The following is a 25343-nucleotide window of genomic DNA, read 5'->3' as shown; positions in this document are numbered from 1 at the left end:
ATGGACAAGAGTAGTCCTCATGGACTTATGGGGAGAGATGAACTCATATGATCATTGATATAAGTGTCACTTTCTTTCCTTTCCTCTCACACATCTCTCTTTCACATAAGTTAGAATTTGGAGAAAAACACTTCAAAATGCACTATTTTTTATTAAATCCACCGGATCTTTCTACATCCGGAATCGTCACTTGTGGGAAGCTCACTTGTCATTTGAGCTACTCCATTGGGTTTATATATATATATATATATATATATATATATATATATATTTATTTATTTATTTAAATGATAACAAATGTGTCATCACACTACATAATAGTTGGTCGAGAGGGGGGTAAACAAATCAAATATTTTTAATTCAAATATATTCGAAAAAAGAATTAATATATTAATAGAATATTAGTATAAATGTATAATAGTATATTAATTGAAAATTTTATGCTATTTAAATTTAAATTTTTATTAAATTTTATCTTAATTTATTGAAAAACTTGTAAAAAAAATTAAATTTGACATTTTGAATTCGAATATTCGAGTCGAATAAAATATATTTGAATAATGTAATCGAATCGAATACAAATAAAATTTTAGATTCTAATATTTATCGAATACAAATAGTTCTTAAAATAGTTGAATTAGGCATTAATTACTTGTTTTTCTCCAGGAGGACTATGCGGGCGCGAGATTTACCATACCCGGTTAGCTGTTACACCTGTGCGAAGGAGGCAACGTAGATGTAAAATAAAGTCACGTGCTCTCACATGTTATGTTCTCTTCCCGATCTCACTTACACTCCCGCAACCGGATACTGCTAGCTCAGGCTCACCGCTAATTCCTCAGAAGCAATGAACAATACGAATTCACTTCTCTCTCTCTAATCAATTCCGTTCTGTTTCTCAATCAATCAAATGGCGCTTCACACTTCTCTCTCACTCCCTCTCTCTCTTCTCTCTCCTCCCAACGCCAAGCTCTCCGCCACCTCCGCCGCCGCTCTCTTCGCTCCACCACCTCGCGGTTTTAATCGCCGGGGACCGTTGCTCGCGGTGAGTTTTCAAAACGGCGCCGTCACGACCGCCGTCGGCGATGACTTGCCGCTGGACTACTCCGACTGGCTCCCCAATCGCTACTCCACTACCGTTGATCGCAGACGAGCTGGAGTGCTCCTCCATCCGACGTCGTTTCCTGGCCCCTACGGCATCGGAGACCTCGGCCCCCAGGCTTTCCGGTTCCTCGATTGGCTTCACGATGCCGGTTGCTCTCTTTGGCAGGTTTGCACCGTTTTACTTGCTCTGTATTACTGATCTGGTCCATTAAGTTTTGGTATAATTATGGAAATTGCACTAGCTCGGGTTTATATGCGACTAGATAGTGTTTCTGTGTTGTACATTGCTCTACCGGTCTCGTATTTTGACACTCCTGTTCTCGCATTATTGATTTGATGATCATACAAACATCGCGAACTTGCCGGGAAATGCTGAATTTTGCCGTTGGAGAGACGTTGATTGTTTCCCTATACATTTTCGTGTACTGATTGTCATTCATTATAATGAAATTGTTACTTTAAATTTTTGTTCATTGAAAATGAAGAAAGTGGCAGTATCATGATTCATGTATGAGGGGTGCATGTGTGCAGGTACTTCCTCTTGTCCCGCCTGGAAGGAGAGCCAATGAAGAAGGATCACCCTATTCAGGCCAGGTGAGTTATTCACTCCAATTTTTTGTTTGTAAGCCTTTGTCCCTTTAACATAAATTGAAGTTCTTATATCATAGATGAATAGAATACAAGAAGCTGATGATTTTGGTTTTATTCAATAAGAAAATTATTTACTATGGATACAAACTTTGGAGATGTGCACTCTAATGACTGAAATTGAACTTGCTTCATTTTTCATGGTGCATTAATCTTCCCTTCTTTCTTGAAAGCTTGTAACCTTGCTTCAAAACACATGTCATTTAATTAGGTATTCACCTTTTATAAAATTTTGAAGCTCATAGTTGAACCTTAAGAAATTGAAATGTGGTCTACCAATGGTTACTTTCAGGATGCAAATTGTGGCAATACCCTTTTGATTTCTCTTGAAGAACTTGTGGATGATGGCTTGCTAATGAAAGAGGAGCTTCCAGAACCTCTGTAGTAAATCATTCTTGTGCTTATCTATTTGATGTATATTATCATGACCTTATCTTAGGATTTTACTTGCTTTTGTTTCAGAGTCATGGATCGTGTGGACTTCGCAACTGTTGCTGAAATAAAGGATCCTCTAATAGCCAAGGTAAAATATCTTGAGAGGCTTTTCCTAGTACATGTGGATATCACTTATCACATATTGGAGAGAAGTGCTGCACAGCTTCTGGGGAGATTGAAACCTTGACAGAAGTATATTCAGCTTAATTCTTAATACCAACTTATAGATTTTATTTATTTATTTATTTATTTTGGGAAGGAAAAGGAGTAGTGGGAACAAAATGTCTTGAAAAAACTCTGGAAATACTGAAATAAGTATTTTGTCAACTATCATTAGCTCCTTTTTTTTTTTTCCCTTAAGATTTTCTATATCGACCTTGAAATAGTTAATAACTCTCTTTAATACTCTGTTCTTGCGTCCTCTGCTTGCCACAGGCCCACATCAACTGCATTTGTTAATCTATTATTTCTTCTTTAGGCTGCAGAGAGGCTTATTTCCAGTCAAGGGCAACTCAAGTATGAGCTTGAACAATTTCGTAAGGATAGAAGTATTGCAAGTGAGATAAACATCTTCCTTATATCCATTATTGCGTAATTTGCGTTAAATTGTATTAAGAGAAATACTTTATATTGAATATAATAAAGTCAATAGTTCAATTGATAAATATTACAATAGTGAGGGGGTACTGATACTAATCTAAGGGGACACATGATATGGAAACTGGGTATTCTTAAGTCTCTAAATATTCTAAGCTAAAAGGAAATAAAATTATAAAGCATATTTTTTGTGATTTCTAAATATTTAGGAGTGATCTAGCTATTTATTAAGTTATTCTGTTTTTCTTTTCTCAGGTAATACATGTCATTTTATATAACTAAATTTGTGTAAAAATCATGTCTCCTGTTTAGTACTTTGTTAAAAAAGTTTCCGTTCTTATTGACTAAATAACTTCATTAGGTACCTTAGTTACTTATGTGCTTGAGCCTGGTCTTATCAATTAGTGCTACTACTTCGTAGTCTGTTGAAAGATTGAGTAAACCATCCACTACAATTCAACGAACTTATTTTTGTGCTCAATAATCTATATAGTACTTTTCTCAATGCATTGCACTTGCTTCTATAATGAAATCTTCTTTATCTACTTTAATGCATTTCAGGTTGGCTTGAGGATGCAGCTTGTTTTGCTGCTATAGACAGTACTTTTAATACATTTAGTTGGTATATTTGGCCAGAACCATTAAAAAATCGTCATCTTGCTGCATTAGAAGAAATTTATCAAACTAAAAAGGATTTTGTAAGAACTCTAGAAGTCTGCATTAGCCTCATTCTATGCTTGTGATATCTGAAAAACTGTGAGCACTAATACTTGAACTGGTATGGTACAGATCGATATATTCATTGCTCAACAGTTCTTGTTCCAAAGGCAGTGGCAGAAATTGCGTAATTATGCACAGAAGAAGGGAATAAGTATAATGGGAGACATGCCAATCTATGTTGGTTACCACAGTGCAGACGTTTGGGCAAATACAAAACAATTTTTGCTGGTTAGTGTCTTCTTGATGGGGACTTTATCTGGATCCATTTTGCAACCTTCCAGAGTGTTTTTGGTTGGTCCTTAAGCATCTGTGTTGTAACAGAACAGGAAAGGCTTTCCCCTTCTGGTTAGTGGAGTTCCCCCGGATGCCTTCAGCGAAACTGGTCAGCTATGGGGCAGGTTAATACCATTCAAGAAACCTGATTATCTGCATTTGTCCATACTGCATCTAAAGGCAAATTTCAGTTATCCAGGATTCTGGTTTTAGTATTAATGCTTTTTTACTGAATGTGAAGTACTCTTTTTTTTTTTTTTTTTTTTTTTTTTTTTAAAAATCAAGTATGGGATTCTTTAATCAAGAATGCAATTATTGACTTTGCTTATTTTGGATGAAGCCCTCTATATAATTGGAAAGCTATGGAAAAAGATGGATTCTCATGGTGGGTACGGCGCATAAGACGAGCTCAGGATCTTTTTGATGAATTCAGGATTGATCATTTCAGAGGATTTGCAGGCTTCTGGGCTGTCCCCTCTGGTAAAATGATGTTTAGTCTAACTGAGTCTTTGTGATTACTGTTGATATTATTTCTCTGTATAAAGGAAACCAAACAGTTTGTTTCTGTGGATATATGCAGAAGCAAAAATTGCAATGGTTGGCCGGTGGAAGGTTGTATCATCTCATTTCTGCTGTTTTTTCTTTGTTGGTTGTACTTTGTAGGAACCCTCTTATTTTTATCTTGACTGTAGGTGGGTCCTGGGAAGCCTTTATTTGATTCCATCTCCAGAGCTGTAGGAAAGATAAGTATTATAGCTGAAGACCTGGTAAGTTCTGGGAAACTAATCTAAGGTTATGTTCTCTTTAAATTTCATTCTGCAGTCTCATGCTTTCCTTGGAAGTTGGAATTGGCTGTGTGAAGTGTGAACTCCACCTATGGGACATCTCTTTCCAGTTGACCTAATAATGTGTTACTTTATGTGCATGAATTTCATATTTACTATGTATCTCCAAAAGGATAGAGGGGGAGGGAGTTGGGTTGATGTGATTGTTATCCCCAAATGATCACACTGGCAAGTCAGACTACAAGAAAATTAACAGTATATTCAATTGTTACTGACCTTGGTTAAATCTTTTTTTGTTACGTCTAGATAGTAGCTGGAAATTATTCTTCTAGCTATGGTTTTAGGCTTGACCCATGCTAAGTCAATTAAGATTTTGAATCCATGTACTGTCTAATTCTAGAATTTAGGTACACGTGAATGATGTAATTAGCACATACAGTCCATTCTATATATGGAGTACTTATCTTGGCGTTGTCATTGTTCTAACTTCTGCATAGTAATGTATGGGAGTTTGGACTGACCTCAGTGGTATGGTACTTTAAAATATTTGTTACTTGATGTTTATAACTGCTTTATACACAGAGACGTGCACTCACACACACATTGTTTTAATTCTCTGATGCTAAATGACAGGGAGTCATTACTGAGGATGTAGTTCAGCTTAGGAAGTCCATTGGGGCACCTGGAATGGCTGTCCTGCAATTTGGTAGCTACATCTTGTTTAGTGCCCATAAATGTCTTCATTTGCATCCTTGAAATTCATGTGGGAATTTTTGTTTAAACTTAATTTGGATTGTGGTCTCCAGGCTTTGGAAGTGATGCTGAAAACCCTCACTTGCCTCATAACCATGAGTGCAACCAAGTAGTATATACTGGGACTCATGATAATGACACGGTAATTTGCCAATGCTCTTAATTGTTACCTTTTGCTGTACTTTGGACCATTAGGTCCTGATGTAATGCCCAATTACCTCTCTAAAAGTAGAGCTAAAATCACATACATCTTACTATTACCCTGGATCATGCAGGAGCTCTACACATCTTGTCAGAACCCTTTTATGAAGATTTAAATGGAATAGTACAATGACCCAAAACTAATATTCTTAACTGTAGCAACATTCTCTTTCTCACAATATGACAGTCATTTCAAATTGTGAAGGATAGAAAGAGTATATTGTTTAGATTAAATAAAATATTCTAAGTTAATTAAACTAAACAGTTGTTCGTATCTGTGTATTTTGGAAAGTAACAGAAGTTACTTTTATGATTTTGCGCGCTTGTGTAGATCCAAGGTTGGTGGGATGGGCTGCCACAAGAAGAGAAATCCAATGTAAGTATGGTGTGATATTCAACTTCTGGTGAGTGGCTGTTGTACTCATGTTTGTCCTGTTATTCACAATGAAATTCAGGTACTAAAGTATCTTCCAAGCATTGATGAGCGTGAAATTTCCTGGGGCCTAATCCAGGCTGCACTTTCTTCAGTGGCACAAACCACAATCATACCCATGCAAGATATCCTTGGTCTTGGAACTTCTGCTAGGATGAATATTCCTGCAACTCAGGTTAAATCTGGTTACTTTATATAAACTCGGGAAAGTGTATTAGTAGTTAATGCTTTTCCTCATCAGGTTCTCTCTGAGACTTAGAGTTTCTATAGTTTCCTGGGTGAAAGGTTTTTTCTTTTCTTTTTTCAATTTTGAATCTTTATTATTTCCCCCAACTATTTTGCAACCGCATCATTCAACCTTCTTTCACCCACAGTTCTATAATTTTAACTTCAATTTAATAAAGAGTGGATAATTTAGAATTAGTACACTGCCCATAGAATTTAGACAGTGTGAAATTTGTTAATCAGCCAAATAGTTGATATAGTTTCCTTTTGTTCCTGTCTGTATTCTTTCCTTCCTGCAGTTTGGGAATTGGAGTTGGAGAATACCTCATTCTATCAGCTTTGACAGCTTGGACAACGAAGCAAAGAAGTTAAGAGATATGCTAGACACTTATGGGCGGTTATAATGGCCAGTAATCGCTTGAGATATCAGAAGTGAATAATTAGCTTGGTCACAATTACTCAAGGCTGGGCATTTGGAACAGCCACATGCTCGAGCTAGATGCAAATGGCCATACAGTCAAATAAAAGAGTTGATGTGAAGGGCTTTGCTCTCACATTTTATGTTCAATAGTTCCTGAAATCGCGCGACAGCTGAGAAAGGTAAACAAAAGAGAAGCAAAAAGAATAAACAAACCTATTTCAATGGTATATATGGTAATATGGTTGTAATTGTTGGTGTGTTGCTATTAGTTTCAAGCTTGTAAAATAATGGCAGACTTTGGAGAATTGAAGATTCTGTTTATGTTTTCAAGTATATGTATATCTGGTGTTGTTGATCGATTTCGATGGTTAGGGAATTGTTAGCGCAGCACTACGAATTCTTACACGCACTATTTTCAAAAATTATGTTATCACCATTATTTTAGTGACACCTTTCATCATCTAATCTTGTAATTGAATGAATCATTTGAAAGAGTCATGCGGTTTCATTAGGGTCCAGTGCCAGTGGCTCGTAAATCATAAGCAACAGAAACAACACGATTTTGGAAATCAACTTGACCAAATCAAAGCAAAATAAAAGAGAGCAGACCATAGTAGTGGGGGTTTTTTTAAAAAATTATATAAAGTATTCTCCCCAAAAGCAAAAATATATGATCAACTGTCACACAGGTTCTGCTGCTGACTCCAGGTGTTATATCCATTTATCCTATATTTTGCATGCTTTTTATAGCTCCAATTCTTCCATATATGACATGGAATAGACCTCAATCCCGCCTAAGTCCTAATACTTTAGTTTTGAAAACTGAACTAGTATTTTACCCGTGCGATGCACGGCAACAATTATGATATGATGAATTAAGGGAGAAATTTACAAAATGGAAAATCATTGTAGAATTGTATGAATGAAACTATGATGAAATATTATAATAACATTTTATAAATTTTAAAAAAACTCTTAGTATACAATGTTTGTTGTGGAATTACTTTGGGTGTTCGCCTTATCACAAATTAAAAATCTTCAATCCATTTGGGTTAGTGACTCTTGAAGCAGTAACATATAATTGTCCATGACTAAATACTGGTCTTTTCAAAAAGTGACCTAAGTGATTGACCTTTGACTCTTGTTAATCGTCATTGCATAAGAGGTAGACGATTAGAGGGAATTGTCTTCTTTGAAATTTAAAAGACAGTCTCAAATCTGAAGGAGTGAATGACATTATTGGAATCAAGATTTTATGATATGTACTACTTCCAGATAATACATTTGCTTCTAAAACATGATTTCCAGGTTTAGTAATAACCATCATTGTCCCATTACACAAACCAACTGAGTGGTCAACATTTTCAAAGCATAACCGGAGTACCTACTTTCAGCCTGAGTTCATGATTAGGCACACCAGAACACTTGACCCCATTTAAAAATTCAGGAATGTGCACATAAGTTAAAAGATCAACATTTGAATATGATTTGCAAGCACTGTCAAAGCTGAAATATATATTTCCTTCATATGTGTTTAAAGAAGTCATATATTCATTGATAGAGTCAACCACATCAAGTGTTGGAGTCAATATTGCCCTCTTTCTCAAGTATGTTGGATCATAAAAAATATTGGAGTATGATGGATATGTACTTTCCACAATAGTTGCAATGGGATCTCTAGAACATTTCAAAAAATTCTCTTCTGTATAGTAATGTTTTCACATCCAATTGTTTGCCCCTAAATTTCTCCATCTCATATGCTCGCAATCCATTATGAGAATTGCTTTAATTTTTCATAATCACTATTTGAGGATGAGCTTTGAAGTCGCATATTTTTTGTCAGACGTAACACTTTACAATACGACCACAAGTAAGATGCATATATTGTTGCATTAACAATATCCTGTCTACTTCCTTTTGGGATAACTGGCAAAATTTGTCGAAAGTTTCCACCAAATACAATAGTTTTCCCTCCGAAAGGCATCTCTAAACTTTTTGGATTGCAAAAACGCAATACATCACGCATACTTCTATCAAGTGCTTCAAAGCAATGCTTATGCATCATTGGTGCTTCATCCAAATTATAAGTTTGCACTTAATAATGAGTTCTGCAAGATGACTACCTTGTTTGATATTACATGTTGAATCCTCATTTGGGTTTAGGGGAATTGTAGACCTTGAATGCGCAATCCTTCCGCCGGGTAATAATAGAGAAGCTATATCATTTGAAGCAACATTAAGAATTATTTCTTCCTTTGATCTCAATGCTGCCGAAAGAGTTCTCCAAACTAATGTCTTTCCAGTTCCTCCATAATCGTAGACAAAAAAAAACTCATTGATTTGATACCAACTTTTTGTGCTCTTCTTTAAGTTCTGCTTTGTCATAACACATCTCATCATACACCAACATATTCATCAAACTGGCCGAACAGTTAAGATCTGAAATTGACATTTGTTGGTAATCATGTAGGCTCTTTCCACATCTTTTCAACAATTTCTCAATCTCAATTAATGCTTGATTTTTTTTATTTCATCAACACTGAAGACTAAATCTAAAAAATATTAAACAATATATGTTAGAAAAGTATCACCATTTTGAAACTAATAATATTAGACATGAAATAAAATATTAAAGCAAATGGATAAATACATACCATACCTTGGAAGTTCAATATGTTACGTTGTTTGTACAGAATATAATCGGACATATATGTCCAACATTTGTCCCAAACCACTTCCGGACGGCTTAAACGATTTGAGGATAACAATGTTGTAAATAAATTTCTTCTCTCCTGCAGTTGCCCACTGACTTGCTTCCACAATTCCATCAATATATTTTTTGTCGTCTTCCAATAGCCCAAGTGCATAACATGCATCACGGTAATTGTCGTACAACAGCCCATTGATTGTTCTTAAGTCTTCATAACACGTAGGCCCTCAGATTACATTCAAAAGACATCTCAAATAGTACATCTCACCACTTCCAGGAGGAACATAAAATCTCGACCAATTGAGAATCCTTATTGTCTTGGAACAAATTCCCTTGTTGCTTGTTTCCAAACGAACTTTGTTGGCATCTCTGCATTAAGTTAGTTGCTTTGACTCATGGTAGTTTTTGTTTGCCTCAAGCCAAGCCAGAAACATGCTATGTTTTACCGTATGTCATTTTACAATGACATCAATTGGAGCATCCTCATCAAAATAAATACTTTGTTTATTTGAAAGATGAAAATTCAAGCGCTCTACAGGAGGATATATGTACTGTATTTCAAAATCTAATATCCTCCAAACATCTCTACATTAACATAATATAGTAATATTTTTTTGGAATACTATAATATACTCATATAATAATTTGATTGTTGGAATTTTTTTGAATATTATCATTAGAGGAATTTAATTACGTACATTAACATAATATAGTAATATTTTTTGGAATACTATAACATACATCATATAGTAATTTGATTGTTCGATTTTTTTTGAATATTATCATGAGAGAAATTTAATTACATAAATTAACATAATATAGTAATATTTTTTTAATATTATAATATACATCATATAGTAATTTGATTGTTAGAATTTTTTTTGAATATTATCATGATAGGAATTTAATTACGTACATTAACATTATATACTAATTTTTTTTGAATACTATAATATACATCATATAGTAATTTGATTGTTGGAATTTTTATTTTTTTTAATATTATTATGAGAGGAATTTAATTACGTATATTAATATAATATAGTAATATTTTTAATACTATAATATACATCATATAGTAATTTGATTGTTGAGATTTTTTTTTTGAATATTTATGAGAGGAATTTAATTACGTACATTAACATAATATAATAATATTTTTTTAATACTATAATATACATCATATAGTAATTTGATTGTTGGAATTTTTATTTTTGAATATTATCATGAGAGGAATTTAATTATGTATATTAACCTAATATAGTAATATTTTTTTAATATTATAATATACATCATATAGTAATTTGATTGTTGGAATTTTTATTTTTTTTAATATTATCATGATAAGAATTTAATTACGTACATTAACATTATATACTAATATTTTTTTTAATACTATAATATACATCATATAGTAATTTGATTGTTGAAATTTTTATTTTTTTGAATATTATTATGAGAGGAATTTAATTACGTATATTAACATAATATAGTAATATTTTTTTAATACTATAATATACATCATATAGTAATTTGATGGTTCGATTTTTTTTGAATATTATCATGAGACGAATTTAATTATGTATATTACCCTAATATAGTAATATTTTTTAATACTATAATATACATCAGATAGTAATTTGATTGTTCGATTTTTTTGAATATTATCATGAGACGAATTTAATTATGTATATTACCCTAATATAGTAATATTTTTTAATACTATAATATACATCAGATAGTAATTTGATTGTTCGATTTTTTTGAATATTATTATGAGAGGAATTTAATTACGTATATTAACATAATATAGTAATATTTTTTTAATACTATAATATACATCATATAGTAATTTGATTGTTGAGATTTTTTGTTTGAATATTATCATGAGAGGAATTTAATTATGTATATTAACCTAATATAGTAATATTTTTTTAATACTATAATATACATCATATAGTAATTTGATTGTTGGGATTTTTTTTTTCGAATATTATCATGAGAGGAATTTAATTATGTATATTAACCTAATATAGTAATATTTTTTTAATACTATAATATACATCATATAGTAACTTGATTGTTGGAATTTTTTTTTTTTGAATATTATCATGAGGGGGAATTTAATTACGTACATTAACATAATATGGTAATAATTTTTTTGAATATTATAATGTACATCATATAGTAATTTGATTGTTGGAACTTTACGTACATTAGCATAATATAGTAATATTTTTTAATACTATAATATACATCATATAGTAATTTGATTGTTGGAATTTTTTAAAAATATTATCATGAGAAAATTTAATTACGTGCATTAACATAATATAGTAATATTTTTTTAATTCTATAATATACATCATATAGTAATTTGATTGTGAAATTTTTTTTTGAATATTATCATGAGAGAATTTTTAATTACTTACATTAACATAATATAGTAATTTTTTTTTTTGAATACTATAATATACATCATATAGTAATTTGATTGTGAATTTTTTTTTAAATATTATCATGAAAGGAATTTAATTACGTACATTAACATAATATAGTAATTTTTTTTAATACTATAATATACATCATATAGTAATTTGATTGTTAATATATGTACATAAATAAGAAATCCATACAGGAATGTAATTGAATAAAATATTTCATTAATTTCCATGTATAATAAGGAATGTAATCATATTTTGAATATTTTTGTCAATTTTAGCCATAAATAAGGAATGATAAGGAAGGCTAGAATTTCTGATAAGGAATTATTATATAATATTATGTTGACCAATTTTAAAATTTTTGGACTAAAATGAGCGGGAAAGCTATTAGTTCTGTTTTAATATATATATAGATGTTGGTATTACAGTTGCTTTCATGCATCAATGGAGTGTTTAGATATGTGAAGTATCGAATAACAATTTGGAGGGGGGCTGCCAGAAGCATAAAAATATTGTTGAGAGTGGGATTTGAACCCACGCCCTTTCGGACCAGAACCTTAATCTGGCGCCTTAGACCAACTCGGCCATCTCAACCTTGTGGCAAATGCTTGTAATGGTCTTATATATAATTGTAACAAGCTATAGAGACAAATGAAATCATAAGCAAGTCGAGGAATATTTTTCCCTAAACGATGGATTTTACTTAATTCTTTAGTGAAAATCTAGTGAATTCCTATATGGCTATATGTTGTATCACTTGTATTAATTAAAAAAAATTTAAAAATTTTTAATTGATTAACCAATAATGATGATTATGAATACATTATACTCACATTCCATACTCGATCAAAGCCTAGAAGTTTCCTCCTTAACTAGCTAAATGGACAAAAATTGATTGATGAATACAAGCTTCCCTTCACAATTTATTTCATTTTGACCCCATTTTAATCTATGTTGATCAATGATCTACGACCACTGTCTTCTCCTACACACCTAATATGCAAGACACCAAAATGTGGTAGTCACAACTCCCTCCCACTCAAAAATACTCTTGCAACAACACATTCTACAATCAAAAGACCTCATGAACATTTACATTTACAATTAATAGTGAAGATCTTAATATCAACACAATTTTTTTTTTATAAATACTTATGTTGTGCCAAAAACTCGAACACCAAGATCATCTCACAATTTTTATGAGCCTCCACATACCCTCAAAACAATTTTTGATAGCTATTGTAAAACCTTGGGATAAATACCTCCAGAATCAATTACTACAGCTGTAATTCCCTTAGACAAGGGACTTTTAGCCAGATGCAAATGGCTCTGAACATATATTTCCTAACATTATTTTTAAAAAAAATAATAATAATTTAAAAGTGCACTTCTATATTATGCTTCTGTATTTTATCATCTTGCTACTGCCTGGAGAAGATCGTGACTCATGACATTCAACTCTCTAGTATATAGCATAGCATTCACTACAACAGTTGTAAAAATCTTGAGGGCCAATAAGCATTATTAGACCTTCAACCATAACTTCAAAAAATTGAGGGGAAATGAATAGAAGGGAAACAGTCACATGCCTATAGGACCTACACGTTTTCGAGGTGCATTGCACATTCAAATAGTTCTTTCATCTTCTTCTGTCCTCTTGATATGGTGACTCGCTTTCTTTGTCCTTTAGAAGTCCCAGGAAAGCAAGAAAGCCAAAAAAGAAGAACCCACCTGACCAATTGCCTCCACCACCGCCACCGCCACCACCATCACCATCATCATCACGGGGTGGAAATCCTGTCCCACCATCATCAAGCTCTGGAGATTTTTCCTTCCCTGCAAAATGGAAATAACAAAAACAGCTCAACACTTTGAACACATCATTTTCAGCTAGAAACTCGCATTGTTCCTGTTTGATACAAAACACATTTCTTTCAATGGTAACTAATGAAAACAGAAAAGACTGACCTTGAACAGGTGCAACTGTAATGGTTGATGATTGACGAGTGACAGTTTGGGTTTGCCCTTCAGCAGAACATCTCGCATTCTGAAGTGTTCAAGAAAAAATACATATATATCAATGCAGAAATTATCTATGTGTGCCTAACCAAACCTAATGGCAGCGTCCACAACACTTGAAGATAATGAATGAATAAATAAATAAATCAGCTCATATTTTAATACATGTTTCATCACTATTGAGTAGTTTCCAATTTTACTCTCAACCAAACCAGTTGAAACTTGAAAGTACCATAGAATTCTAAAAACACTACCAAGTACCAACATCACATTCCCATATAGCAATCAGGCAATATATCCAAAACTTTCAGAGCATTGCATTCATTGTTAACAACTTGAAACATTTATTTAAAGAAAGAAAAAAGCCCCATTAGACGGACACATCAGAAGTACATGGCTGCTAAGTGCTAAGAGACCAACAAAGCAATTTTCTAACCCTCAACAACGGATTGGAAAAAGGGATTTACCAGAGCAGCTGCACAAATTACGGAAGAGCGTCTCCCTTGTGTAGCACATGTTATTTGTCTTCTGCATTCACTGATTTGTATTCTTGGGTGAAGAGGTTTTAGTCCAACTGGAACAAATGCAATGTGCTTTATTTGTTTACAGCCTTGATGCCCTGCAAGCAATTTTTTTAATGATGCCTAATTTAGAAATAGTAAAAATTTTCAATGAATGCAACCTGATAGTTCTTGGAAGGATTTTGTGGATGTTGAAGTATGAAGCATCATGCCAATAACCCTTCATTCCAGTGGCTAACTTAAGCTGCCAGTTTACTAAACCCTAGGTCATTAGTTCAATCCCCCATTCCCTCTAATTTGTCAAAAGCAACAAGGATAAGAACAAGAAGGTCAAGAAGGCAGAAGCTAGTTGCCACTTGCCTACATGATAATCCAATGACATCTCATGTGGTCAACAACGAAATTAGGAAAAGAAGTATGGAGAAGGTCACAAAACAGCAAAGTATGATAATGTCATTGATTAAGACCATGATTAAGTGTTTTCAAGTGTTGATAGTGCACCCGCACCTTTCAATCTTGGGGACATAAATGCACAGTGCTATTTGTTATCTGTTCAATTACATATACCAGTGTTCCATAAAGCAAATCCTTCTTTGTTCAAGACTTCTTTATTTCTAACAGACTAGAAGATGATGTGTCTATAGCATATTGTCATATTCATTTGTAGTTCACAACAAACAAATATTTTCCATCCCCTATGTAATATGGACAGAGATATAGAACCATAATTGCTAGAAGAGAAGATAACTATTGACATACCTGTTGGAAAAGTAGCAGGATGCCCAACAGCACTAGCAGCCAATGACATTTCTAATCAATGAGTGTAAACTTCCTGAAATTAAATAAAACTATGATGATGAGGATTAAGGAAGCCACGTAACTGTAGATAGTAATGATATTTATCAATTTAATAAACTGCAGGAAACTACTATATCTCATTTAAATTACGCAAGTTATTATGTCGAAGTTCTCCAATGAAATAAACTATTACTAATTAGATACTCAGAGGAGCTCTGTAAACACAATACTATATGGATTATGGAGTATATCACATATGGGAGAATATGCATGTGAAAGCTGAGATATGTTATGAATGAACATAATTAGAAGAAAGCAAGTGGCAGACTAACAGTATGTAATCAATTTACCTAGAAATTTAGGACATAGAATCAAACTCTAAACTGGGAAAGATGAGGCTTCAAAAATCAAAACAATGTCATTTTGGATGCCTTGCTGCTCAAGTTGAGCATAATGGAGTCTGTTATTTTGTTTTAGGGCAAATACCCTAGCATCCAATCAGATATGTCAAAACCACCTATAACCACAACGATTCCATTCTGGAATTGGCATTCTGAAATTGAAAACTACATTTCCTTATGTTTTCTCTGTTTTTATAAAAATTAACATTATCATGTATTTTCCTTATTCCTATTGTGTGAGTTTCTTCTTCGCTATACTTATAATTCCCCTTGCTGCAATCTATTGCTGTAATCTAAGTAACTCTCTCCTCACCACTATCTGTTTCTGAAACTTATTTTCTGAGTTTCGTGAGATCAGCTCATTACATGATTCCACCGAATCAGAGAACTCCACACTATTTTCCATTCGAATAAATTGCTTCCACTCCTTAATTTCTTCGACGAAAAGAAAAAACATAAAGCGAAACTGAATCACGGCCGCAGCAGGTGTAATTATAGATTCTTTAATCAATCTAATGCAACAACAACAAAAAAAAAAGGTTCTTAAACCTACTACTATAGCAATCATATCAATACATCGCATAATATCATATCAGAGGAGAAGGAGAGAAATGGAGGAAGGAGAAGAAAAGTAGTTACCGATGACGGAGGCCCCGATATGAGAGCAACCGGCGGGCGTATAGAGAGGAAGACACCCGAGAGTATGGCGGCGAACGGTCTCGTTCCGAACTGTGAATTCAATTAATGGATAATTTCGTAAGGACCTTCAACTTTATAACATTTAACATTTAGACCTGCGCTGAGTTCTCAAAGGTCGGTTTTTTTTAATTTGTTTTTCTTCGGCGAATTTCACTTTATATTTGTGGCTAGTAGCCAATAGGGCAATACGACAATAACAGTATAAAAATATGAGGTAATCCCACTTTTAGTCCCTCAATTATTAATGTATGTATAATATAGTTCATAATTTTCAATTTAAATAGATTCAATCTCTCAATCTTTTTAACTTTAGCCAGTTTAGTCCTTCTAGTATTTCTTTAGATAGAATCCGTTTAAGACGAAGATAATTTTGAAATTACACATGCCATTTAGTGTTTTCTCCAATTTTTACACACTTCACAATTTTTACATGCAAGAAATTACTTTACATTATTTTTGTCATTTAAAATCAACTTTTATTGTTAAAAATGGTGTTCACATGAAGAAAATAAAACTTTAACCATGTATGTTGATTCTAAATGATAAAAATAACTTCATGAAAAAATGTTCTAATAGAGTTTGGTAATTATATAATACTAGGACTAAAAGTGCAACATAATAAATAATTAAGTGACTGAATATGCTTAAATCAATTAACACAGGACAACATTTTAAAAGTGAAATAATTTATAGACTAAAATTGTTGTTTTCCCTATTATCATTAGTTATGAAGAATGGTATAGTCAAAGAAGAAGGAAAAGACAAAAAAATATATAGAGATAATGCGAACTTGATGTTATAAAGGATGCAAGTTACAACGACAGAGAGATTACATATATATTATATAAAGACTCGAGAATCGGACAAACTCACAAAAAGATCTCAAATTCACTTGAAACTGAGAATACACTCTCATATGTATAATATGTCTTTTTCCCTTTTATATGATGGTCATGGCTACTTGAGTATTTTCCTAATACATTATATATAGTCCCAAAAACTAATTATCAATCTCAATCGTCCTTAAAAAATCTAATAAATTTGATGTAATTGACATCCCAATGATTTTCACAAACTTCAAAAGTACAATTTTAACATTATAAAGTAGACTTTTTAACAAGTATATAATACATTTTAGATACACCTTAAATTGTCAACTAAAAAAATAAATCATAAACCTAAACCTAATAAATTAAAAGGTGTTAAGCGAATACAAAATAAATAAATCATAAACCTAAACCTAATAAATTAAAAGGTGTTAAGCGAATACAAAATAAATCATAAACCCAATGAATTAAAAGGTGTTGAGCGAGTTTCATTGAAAAGTGCAAAAAATCTGTTGAGAGTGGGATTTGAACCCACGCCCTTTCGGACCAGAACCTTAATCTGGCGCCTTAGACCAACTCGGCCATCTCAACATTGATGTAAAGATTTTTGCAGTATATAATAATTACTCATCTGTAAAAAGAAACTAAAATATCTAATGAGTCTCCCAGGAATATATCCCTAATGATGGATTTGACTCTTATTAATTCGATCTTCTGTGAAAAATCTCTATTGGATTCCTATATGTTGCATCACTGGTATTAATTAAACAAAATTTCACAAATTTTTAGTTGATTAAACAATAATGATGCTTATGAATATCAATTGATTGATGAATGCAAGCTTTCTTTCATTTTGACCCATTTGAATGACACAAAACGGAGCATTTTTTATTTTATTTTTTGTGATGACGAGAAAACTAACTATCATTATCCGAGGGTGTGCAGTGTGCACTAGGTAGATTCTGCTTTGTGATTCTAACTCAAACTACAAGAAAATAAATCAATTTAGGTTGCCCATAACAAATTGATATATTTAAACAAAGAACTTTCGTTGAGAGTCGAACTTATACCATTGCGGAGGGCAATTTTTTTATCCTTCATCAATCATTGTCCATTGAATCATTAAAATCTATCATTTGAATACACTCTCATAAAATTTGACAATTGAATGTCAAATTATATTGTAGGCCATCGATGAATGTTAAGTTTTAATACACTAAATATTCATTTTTATTTTTTAGATAGCGTATCAAGTAATGAATCTTAAGTACACAAAAAATAAACATTAAACAATAAACCTTCAATCTATTAAAAATGAACTTTCAGTATATTAAAATTAAACCATATACCAGTAGTCTATTTTGTAGAAGAAAACATGTTCAATGATATAATAATTACAATGGAACCTTAAAAAAATTGTTATATGGTAAATATAATTTTGATCTCACAAATATCTTGCACCTTTAGAAATTATTATTCTAACTAAACTTTCCTATATATAGCAAGTCATATTAGTATGAAAGTAATTAAATAAAATCCTAACAATAACTCAATTTCAAAAGAATTTGTAATTAAGATTATATAAATATATTAAATATAAGTAAATAAATAAAATGAATAAAAAATGTGTGGGATAACAATGCCATGAGAAATGTTCAAACGTGGTTTCCTACATGAATGATAGGAGCCCCACGTTTCCCCGTTTTGTAGATGTTAGCTAGCTACTTCCCAACTTCTAATTAACTCCCCACAGATCATCGAATTCACTTCTTTCTTCTTATATCCATAATTAATCCACAAAAACTCAGCATAATAATAATGGACAATTCTAAAAGAACATTCCTACTATCCATCTTCATCTTCTGGATCTTCTCCACTCATACCATCTTTACATGTGCAGATGAGGGCCAAAACGAGGCTAAAACCGCCCAAGAATCTCCATCTCCCCAGGAAGTATTGTACGATACATACGCCCTCTTCACAAAGGCTTCGTTACAGTATTGGGAGAATGTCAAATCCCTCTTCAATCAAGCTCAGCTTAGGTTAATTTAATTCAATTCTCCGATCCCCTCTAGATTTAATTTATGAATTTCTTTGTTTTGATTGTATGCATAATTAATTAAATATGATCTTACTCTGTTGATATAATGGTAGCTTTAAGACCAAGGAAGATCTCAGCGAGGGAGAAAAGCAGATCGGAGCTACAGAGAGGCTGAAAGATGCGGCGGAGAAGAGCTTTGAACAGACCAAAGAAGCGGTTGAGGGATCGGCGAAATCGGCGGCTGATGCGGTGCATGACGCGGCGGAGAAGGTGAAGGATAAAATGCCTGCTGCAGCTGCGGGAAAAGATGCTGCTGCCGATCATGGGGATAAAATGCCTGCACCTGCGATCGGGGATAAAATGCCTGCAGCTGCGGCAAAAGATGCTGCTGCCGATCATGGGGAGCTGTGATCGATGAGCTAGGATCAGATCATATCGGAATTGAAGAAGAAGCTATAGCTAGCTGATGATCTGTTACGTTGAGGCCAAGATTTTTTTTAATCTTTAATTTTGCATTATTATTTGTAGATCGAACTATATAGTAATGTGTAACCTTTTCAATGTTCAGTTTTTTTGAATGAAACCTTCAATTCTCAGAGGAATTATTCAGTCAACCTAGCTTTAAAAGCAAGGCAACAATAATAAGATCTTTATCTCATCAAATTATTTTGGAATAACATGCACTAGTTCAATTCGTACAAAAGAAGTACATTATTCTTTTTTGAAAACAAGAAGTACATTATTCTAACTTTGTATATTATTTTATCCCATAAATTTTAGTATTTCAATAAGTACATTATTTCAATACATAAAGTAAATTAATTATTTTAACTTATAAAATACATTATCTTATCTCGAAAGGTTTATTATTATAAACACATAAGCACGTGGAGCACAAAATTTATTTATTTTTGACATCAAAACGACGTTGTTTTGGACTTTTGTCCACAACTCTGTGAACCGTAATTTGTCCCTTCATGATTATTATAAATTAACCAGGCCTAAGTGCGGTTGGTTTTGGTTGAGCTACTATGAATTTGAGCGAATCAGGGTTTAATTAATAAATTCTTCATGTTGGTTTTATCCTCATGTTTTATATATATTTTTTAAATTCAGCAAAATTATGTAAAAGTAGATATCATTAAGATTTTTATGAGAATATAAAATATGTTATAATTGTGCATATTAATAACTTGTATATCTTTTATTTATTCCTTGTAAAATATTTTCAAATTTAATTACTATCTTTTCATTTATGTTTTTTTGGTACAAACTTTGATAACGAGAAATATAATAAGTAATGCACTAATAATAACTCCGTAATAATTAATAATTAATAAATAATAACTAAGTTAGTGCACTTTAGATTATTATTGTATCGTTGTCACAATTAGTCATACTTTTTAAATTTTGTCTTATTACATTATTTAATTGTTATAAGTTTGAACCCCGACAGGGCTTAGATTCTTTGGGCTCAAAATATTTTAAAAAGTATAAAATAGATATCATCAATTATATATAATAGTTTACGGGGGAATGAGATAAATTACATATTGATTTAAGAGGCTTGAATGATGAAATTATTACATGTTAGTTAAATGTGAGGATAAACAACTGAAAGTAAAAAATGATTAAATGACACAAAATTAAATTAATGGCTAATTATGATAAACAACTGAAAGTAAAATGATTAATTATACAAAATTAAAAGAATATAGCTAAATGTGAGGATATTTGTTAACAAAAGTGTGATTTTTTTTTTAGTACTACTGACTCTGTTACTTTCACGAGGGAGTGTATATCAGATGCCACTAGACCACAAGGTCTTTGGGAATATAAGTGTGATTAGTTTGCTACCTATTAAAATGTGGATTGCATTAATTAATACTACGTAATTGATAAGGACTTAAGGAGTTACGTTAGTTATTTTGCTTAATCGGTAATATTAATTATTTTAAAAACATATTTGATAAAGTAGTTGTTTATCAAATATTCACTTCAATCGCAACAAATTTGTTATTTATCAAATATAGTACTCAATTGTTTTATAAGGAGTATAAATTTAGTCCTTCAAGGTATAACATAATCAATTTAGTCCTTCAATTTTTATTGAAACGAAAACTGATATAAATAAACAATTGAATAATAAATTGACTATTTTTATAACACAATCAACGAAAAATGATATAAATAAACAATTGAATAATAAATTGACTATTTTTATAACACAATAAAACAATTGAGAATCACATCAACTAAAATTGAAAACGATAGGCTAAACTGCATAATAATCAACCATTGATAAACTGAATGTTTGATTATCCCAAAAGAAAATGACAAGAGATTAGTAATAAAGAAATAATGTGATCATCCCCCAAAAAAATGAAAAGAAATTAGTAATAAATAACTAAATTGTGCACAATCACTAAGTCAGAGAAAAATTATAATCGATGACTAATTTCAAAATTAACTGTTATGATTATGCATTATTTCCTATATATGATAAATATCATTAACAACATACTCTATCATTAAGGTTGTATACTTGTGTTGGAGTTTTGGTTAATACCAACTATGATTCTAATGTTTAGATATGATCAACACATTATCTGTTAGGCTGACAAGATGAGAAGCAATACTAGTTGAGATACTATCTCATCTCATTTATTTATTTATTTATTTATTCTGTTCTTTGCTCCCATAGATCTATAGACCTAACTGAAGGAAACAAAGATTACAACCCAACCCATGGCTAGTTTACCATCTTCAAAGAGCAAGCAATCCAAGACAGCCAATACTACCTGCACTAAAGCTGCAAATTCTGCATGTTTAACCAAAGCAAGCAACAAGAAAGACAAGGGAACTAACATTTTGGAGCACAACAACAGGGATTGGTCGCCATTGATGGATGGTATTGTGCCAATTACACCCCTGATGAAATCCCATCTCAACAATGCAGATGATCCAACCAAGTGTTTACAGAGGATGATGGATGTGGTGGATGAAGAAATCGATGAGGTGCTTTATGGTCCAGAGAAACCGCGGAGATTGTCGGTGTTTAAAGAGCTTTGCAGAGAAAAATAACCTGCACTAAAGCTGCAGGGTAGAAGAAGGGCAATCTACAAAACAATCATGATGCACCATTATATAGAGTAGATTATTTCAATAAGTGTATTTTGGCTATAAATTCTTAACCCTTTTATAAGATACATACAACTTATATATCAATACAAGTATCTCAAAGTTATCCTCACAACTGCTTAAGGTATCAAGTACTTCAATAATTATAAGAGCCCTGACATGAGAGTTCATATTTTATTATGCGTGTCACCTCAATTGTGTCTCAGGCTACACTATAATCGTCATTGTATGATATATATTTCACACTGTGAAAAGAGAACCATTTCCATGGGTCGACGAATGAGTAGGAACATTTTGCAGAGACAGAGAATACTTCAAGAAGCCAAAAATATACTGCCTGTGTAATCTGATGTCACCAAAAGAATAAAGATCATCATAGATCTGAGCGTGCAGATGCAATGCTATTGATTTCAGGTTGCAGTGGATAATGCATGGGAAGGAGTGCATTGTATTTATAAGGGTCACTGCTGAAACTGCATTCAAGAGAGGTACAGTAAGATCAAGACAGAAAATGGTAAATGAATTGAATAGAATATATTGATGACCTTAACAAAATTTTTGTACATAGGTAAAATCAAATGCAGAAAAAATAATCAGAGAAAATTTCATTATTAGGACATTAAGTTAATATCCATGTGCAGATGTGCTGCATGCCATATTTATATGTCTATGCTTATGAGTTATAGGAAGTGTTTTGACCCCCTACCTTGAACTCTTGTACAGGTGATCCTCCTCACTTGAAATTTCATGTGATTTCTGTGGTGGTTTGTGAACAGAGGTAGACCAAGGTCTACCTGGTAAGTCATCTGAGAAGTATCTCCTTCTGATCAACTGAGAAAATTCACAAGGAAGCTTAAAAGTTAAAACTGACAGCATAGAGAAATTAAGTGTGGCATCAGATGTAAAAATCCCCAAATGCAGACCTTGTGGAAAAATTTCATCAAAGCTTCCTTATCGTATCTTGCTTCTTTAGCAGCCTGCATAGTTTTAAAAAAATAATGAGCCATTTTGAAGTGGCCATCGGCCCAGACAGATTAGAGGCAGCAAAAATTGAAAGACTATCTTGTGGATTTATGTGCAATATGTATGATTTCCTTTTGCTTTTTATAAGCCAATTCTTCTTGATGTGTATTCTCAATTATGACTTGGCATCAAACTGTAAGTTCACACCAATACTATAAAGATATTCTAGAAAAGAGCATGGTTAGAAAATAAATGGTTAAAACTGAACATCAGCAACTAACACCGACTATAAAGTAGAGAATTTGTTACACGAAGTAAAAGGTCCGAAACTCCAAGTAATAATAACTCAAGAAGCTATGTGCTCCATTAAATAGAAAACCCAGGAGATTAAAGATGTTTAGAATAAGCTTTTGGTTACAGAGCTTACCGCAACAATCCCTTCACTGCCAGGGAAACTTTCTGTCAATGGAATTTCTTCACTTGAAGGCAGAAAGCCCTGCCTCTCGACCCATTGGCGGGCTACATCAACAAGATTGCCACTGCTCCCTCTTGTACCCTTTTTTGAAGCAATATCTGCCTTGTTACCAATTACAATATAAGGAACAGGAAGACCCCCAGGGCCTCCAGAAGCTAAAGGAGCTGAGAATGTTCCAATTGCTGCAATCTCTGCAGCCCATTTTTGCAAGCTTGCCTTTGTCCTTCTTTGAGAGAGATCATAAACAAAAATAACACCTAAACTAGAAACAAATAAAAATCATCTAATCTGTATTGAAGTTTAGCCAATAAAGTTGGTCATAAACAAGTAATTGGTGCATGATTCTTTCCTGCACCTTGCAACAAGTGAAGGAAAGAAAAAACGCTCGAATGAAATGAAGAGCCTAATTTGGTAGCACAAAAAAAGTTGCAATAAAATTTTGTGTGCCAGTGATCTTTTGACCTAAAAATTCAGGTGGCATAGTGAATGGCATTTTAAACATATATGTAACTAAAGGAAATTTTGTGAGTAGGTAAAAGGAATTTTACAGAACATAAAAAGTAAATAATAAAATAAAACAAAACAAAGAAAAATAGGATCCTTGCTCACCATTGATCTGTGAGTACAATATAGATCTGCAATCTTTGTAGCGTTCATGTCCAGATATATCCCAAAGCTCAATAAAAAATTCTCTTTCACTGTCACCTTTGATATTACTTGATGAACTACCAGAATTTCCATAAGTAGTGTGCTGCAAAGAAGGCACTATATAAGACTGGATTTCCATCTGAACCTAATAGCACATTACAAAGAGGGACACATTATATCCAAGATTCCAAGTCTTACCTTCACGCATACTGAACAGCCAATTGTTTGAGGAGGGCGAGCAACAGAAGAGCCATTAAGAATCAGATGAACAAGAGAGGTCTTCCCCACACCTACCAATATTATCATGTGAAGGTCAGCAATCAATATCAAGGTCAAAGTAGATGTTAAAGTACATAAGAGTATGCTTCAGAAGGTTATACAACTGTTGAATATTGAATATAGCTTTCCTAATATTCAACAATCCCTCAATTTCAACAACTAATCACCAAAGGAGAGTCCTGCAAGGTTTAATAGTCATCTCTGGTTTTAATCACTATCTGTAATACAAACTCGACAAACAAAAAACCATGTGGAATCAAAAGAGTTATTGGGCTAGGGTGGACAAAAGGGATTGTACTCACAGTCCCCCCCAATATCCCCCAAGTCCACTGTTTGGTACAACCGTACAAGCCTGAAGCCACAGGATTGCATCTTCTGGAAGATACAATCCCACGGGGGAGATGAGAAGTGGGATAGAAGGGGAAGATTGAACAATTCACCCTCAATCCCACCCTGACTACCTCTAAGTCTCTAACTCACTTCGTCATATATGATGGGTAAGTTAATATTTTTTTGCTTTAGAGCCATCACTAATTAACATGGTGTTGTTAGTCATTCCCTTCAATCCCATCACTACTTTAAACCAAAGATAGGATCAACAATTCAGTTCTATCTTTTACCCAATCTGGTAATCCCCAGTTCCCCACCAATCCTGATATCACAACCCCCCCCCCCCCCCCCCCCCCCCCCCCCCCCCCCCCCCCCCCCCCCCCCCCCCCCCCCCCCCCCCCCCCCCCCCCCCCCCCCCCCCCCCCCCCCCCCCCCCCCCCCCCCCCCCCCCC

The 25343-nt window shown here is 33.0% G+C and overlaps 4 protein-coding genes and 2 non-coding genes across 7 annotated transcripts in view; 2 read left to right on the top strand and 4 right to left on the bottom strand.

Annotated features, from left to right (window-relative positions):
- The first annotated feature begins 781 nt into the window (after positions 1 to 781).
- On the top strand, positions 782 to 7043 carry LOC116020659 (4-alpha-glucanotransferase, chloroplastic/amyloplastic). Its single transcript, XM_031261141.1, has 16 exons — positions 782 to 1270; positions 1636 to 1698; positions 2045 to 2133; positions 2215 to 2275; positions 2666 to 2744; positions 3346 to 3482; positions 3574 to 3732; positions 3826 to 3902; positions 4118 to 4257; positions 4358 to 4389; positions 4470 to 4544; positions 5196 to 5268; positions 5369 to 5457; positions 5848 to 5892; positions 5972 to 6124; positions 6474 to 7043. The coding sequence occupies exons 1-16, from the start codon at positions 911 to 913 to the stop codon at positions 6576 to 6578; spliced, it is 1737 nt and encodes a 578-aa protein (XP_031117001.1). The 5' UTR covers positions 782 to 910; the 3' UTR covers positions 6579 to 7043.
- Positions 7044 to 12262: 5219 nt separating this feature from the next.
- TRNAL-AAG lies at positions 12263 to 12343 on the bottom strand. Its single transcript has one exon. It is a non-coding gene; the product is annotated as a tRNA-Leu (tRNA).
- Positions 12344 to 13144: 801 nt separating this feature from the next.
- Positions 13145 to 16278, bottom strand: LOC116020698 (protein YELLOW LEAF 1, choloroplastic-like). The gene is made up of 5 exons (XM_031261193.1): positions 16128 to 16278; positions 15049 to 15121; positions 14236 to 14387; positions 13718 to 13796; positions 13145 to 13585 (listed from the first exon to the last, which is right to left on the bottom strand). The coding sequence occupies exons 2-5, from the start codon at positions 15095 to 15097 to the stop codon at positions 13389 to 13391; spliced, it is 477 nt and encodes a 158-aa protein (XP_031117053.1). The 5' UTR covers positions 15098 to 15121; positions 16128 to 16278; the 3' UTR covers positions 13145 to 13388.
- A 1246-nt stretch (positions 16279 to 17524) lies between these two features.
- Positions 17525 to 17605, bottom strand: TRNAL-AAG. Its single transcript has one exon. It is a non-coding gene; the product is annotated as a tRNA-Leu (tRNA).
- Positions 17606 to 18699: 1094 nt separating this feature from the next.
- Positions 18700 to 19669, top strand: LOC116020696. Its single transcript, XM_031261191.1, has 2 exons — positions 18700 to 19056; positions 19169 to 19669. The coding sequence occupies exons 1-2, from the start codon at positions 18833 to 18835 to the stop codon at positions 19464 to 19466; spliced, it is 522 nt and encodes a 173-aa protein (XP_031117051.1). The 5' UTR covers positions 18700 to 18832; the 3' UTR covers positions 19467 to 19669.
- A 2522-nt stretch (positions 19670 to 22191) lies between these two features.
- Positions 22192 to 25343, bottom strand: part of LOC116020683 (small GTPase LIP1-like) — a 4788-nt gene continuing 1636 nt past the window's right edge. For both annotated transcript variants that reach the window (XM_031261175.1, XM_031261174.1), the window contains 6 exons: positions 24481 to 24572; positions 24244 to 24385; positions 23587 to 23891; positions 23120 to 23173; positions 22903 to 23027; positions 22192 to 22669 (listed from right to left, as the gene is read on the bottom strand). In XM_031261175.1, the coding sequence (XP_031117035.1) occupies positions 22570 to 22669; positions 22903 to 23027; positions 23120 to 23173; positions 23587 to 23891; positions 24244 to 24385; positions 24481 to 24572 (818 nt within the window). In that variant the 3' untranslated portion in view covers positions 22192 to 22569. The remainder of the gene's footprint in view (positions 22670 to 22902; positions 23028 to 23119; positions 23174 to 23586; positions 23892 to 24243; positions 24386 to 24480; positions 24573 to 25343) is intronic.

This window comes from Ipomoea triloba, chromosome 5 (assembly GCF_003576645.1).
Source record: "Ipomoea triloba cultivar NCNSP0323 chromosome 5, ASM357664v1".
Taxonomy (NCBI): Eukaryota; Viridiplantae; Streptophyta; class Magnoliopsida; order Solanales; family Convolvulaceae; genus Ipomoea; species Ipomoea triloba.
This window is presented reverse-complemented; position numbering and strand designations above follow the sequence as displayed.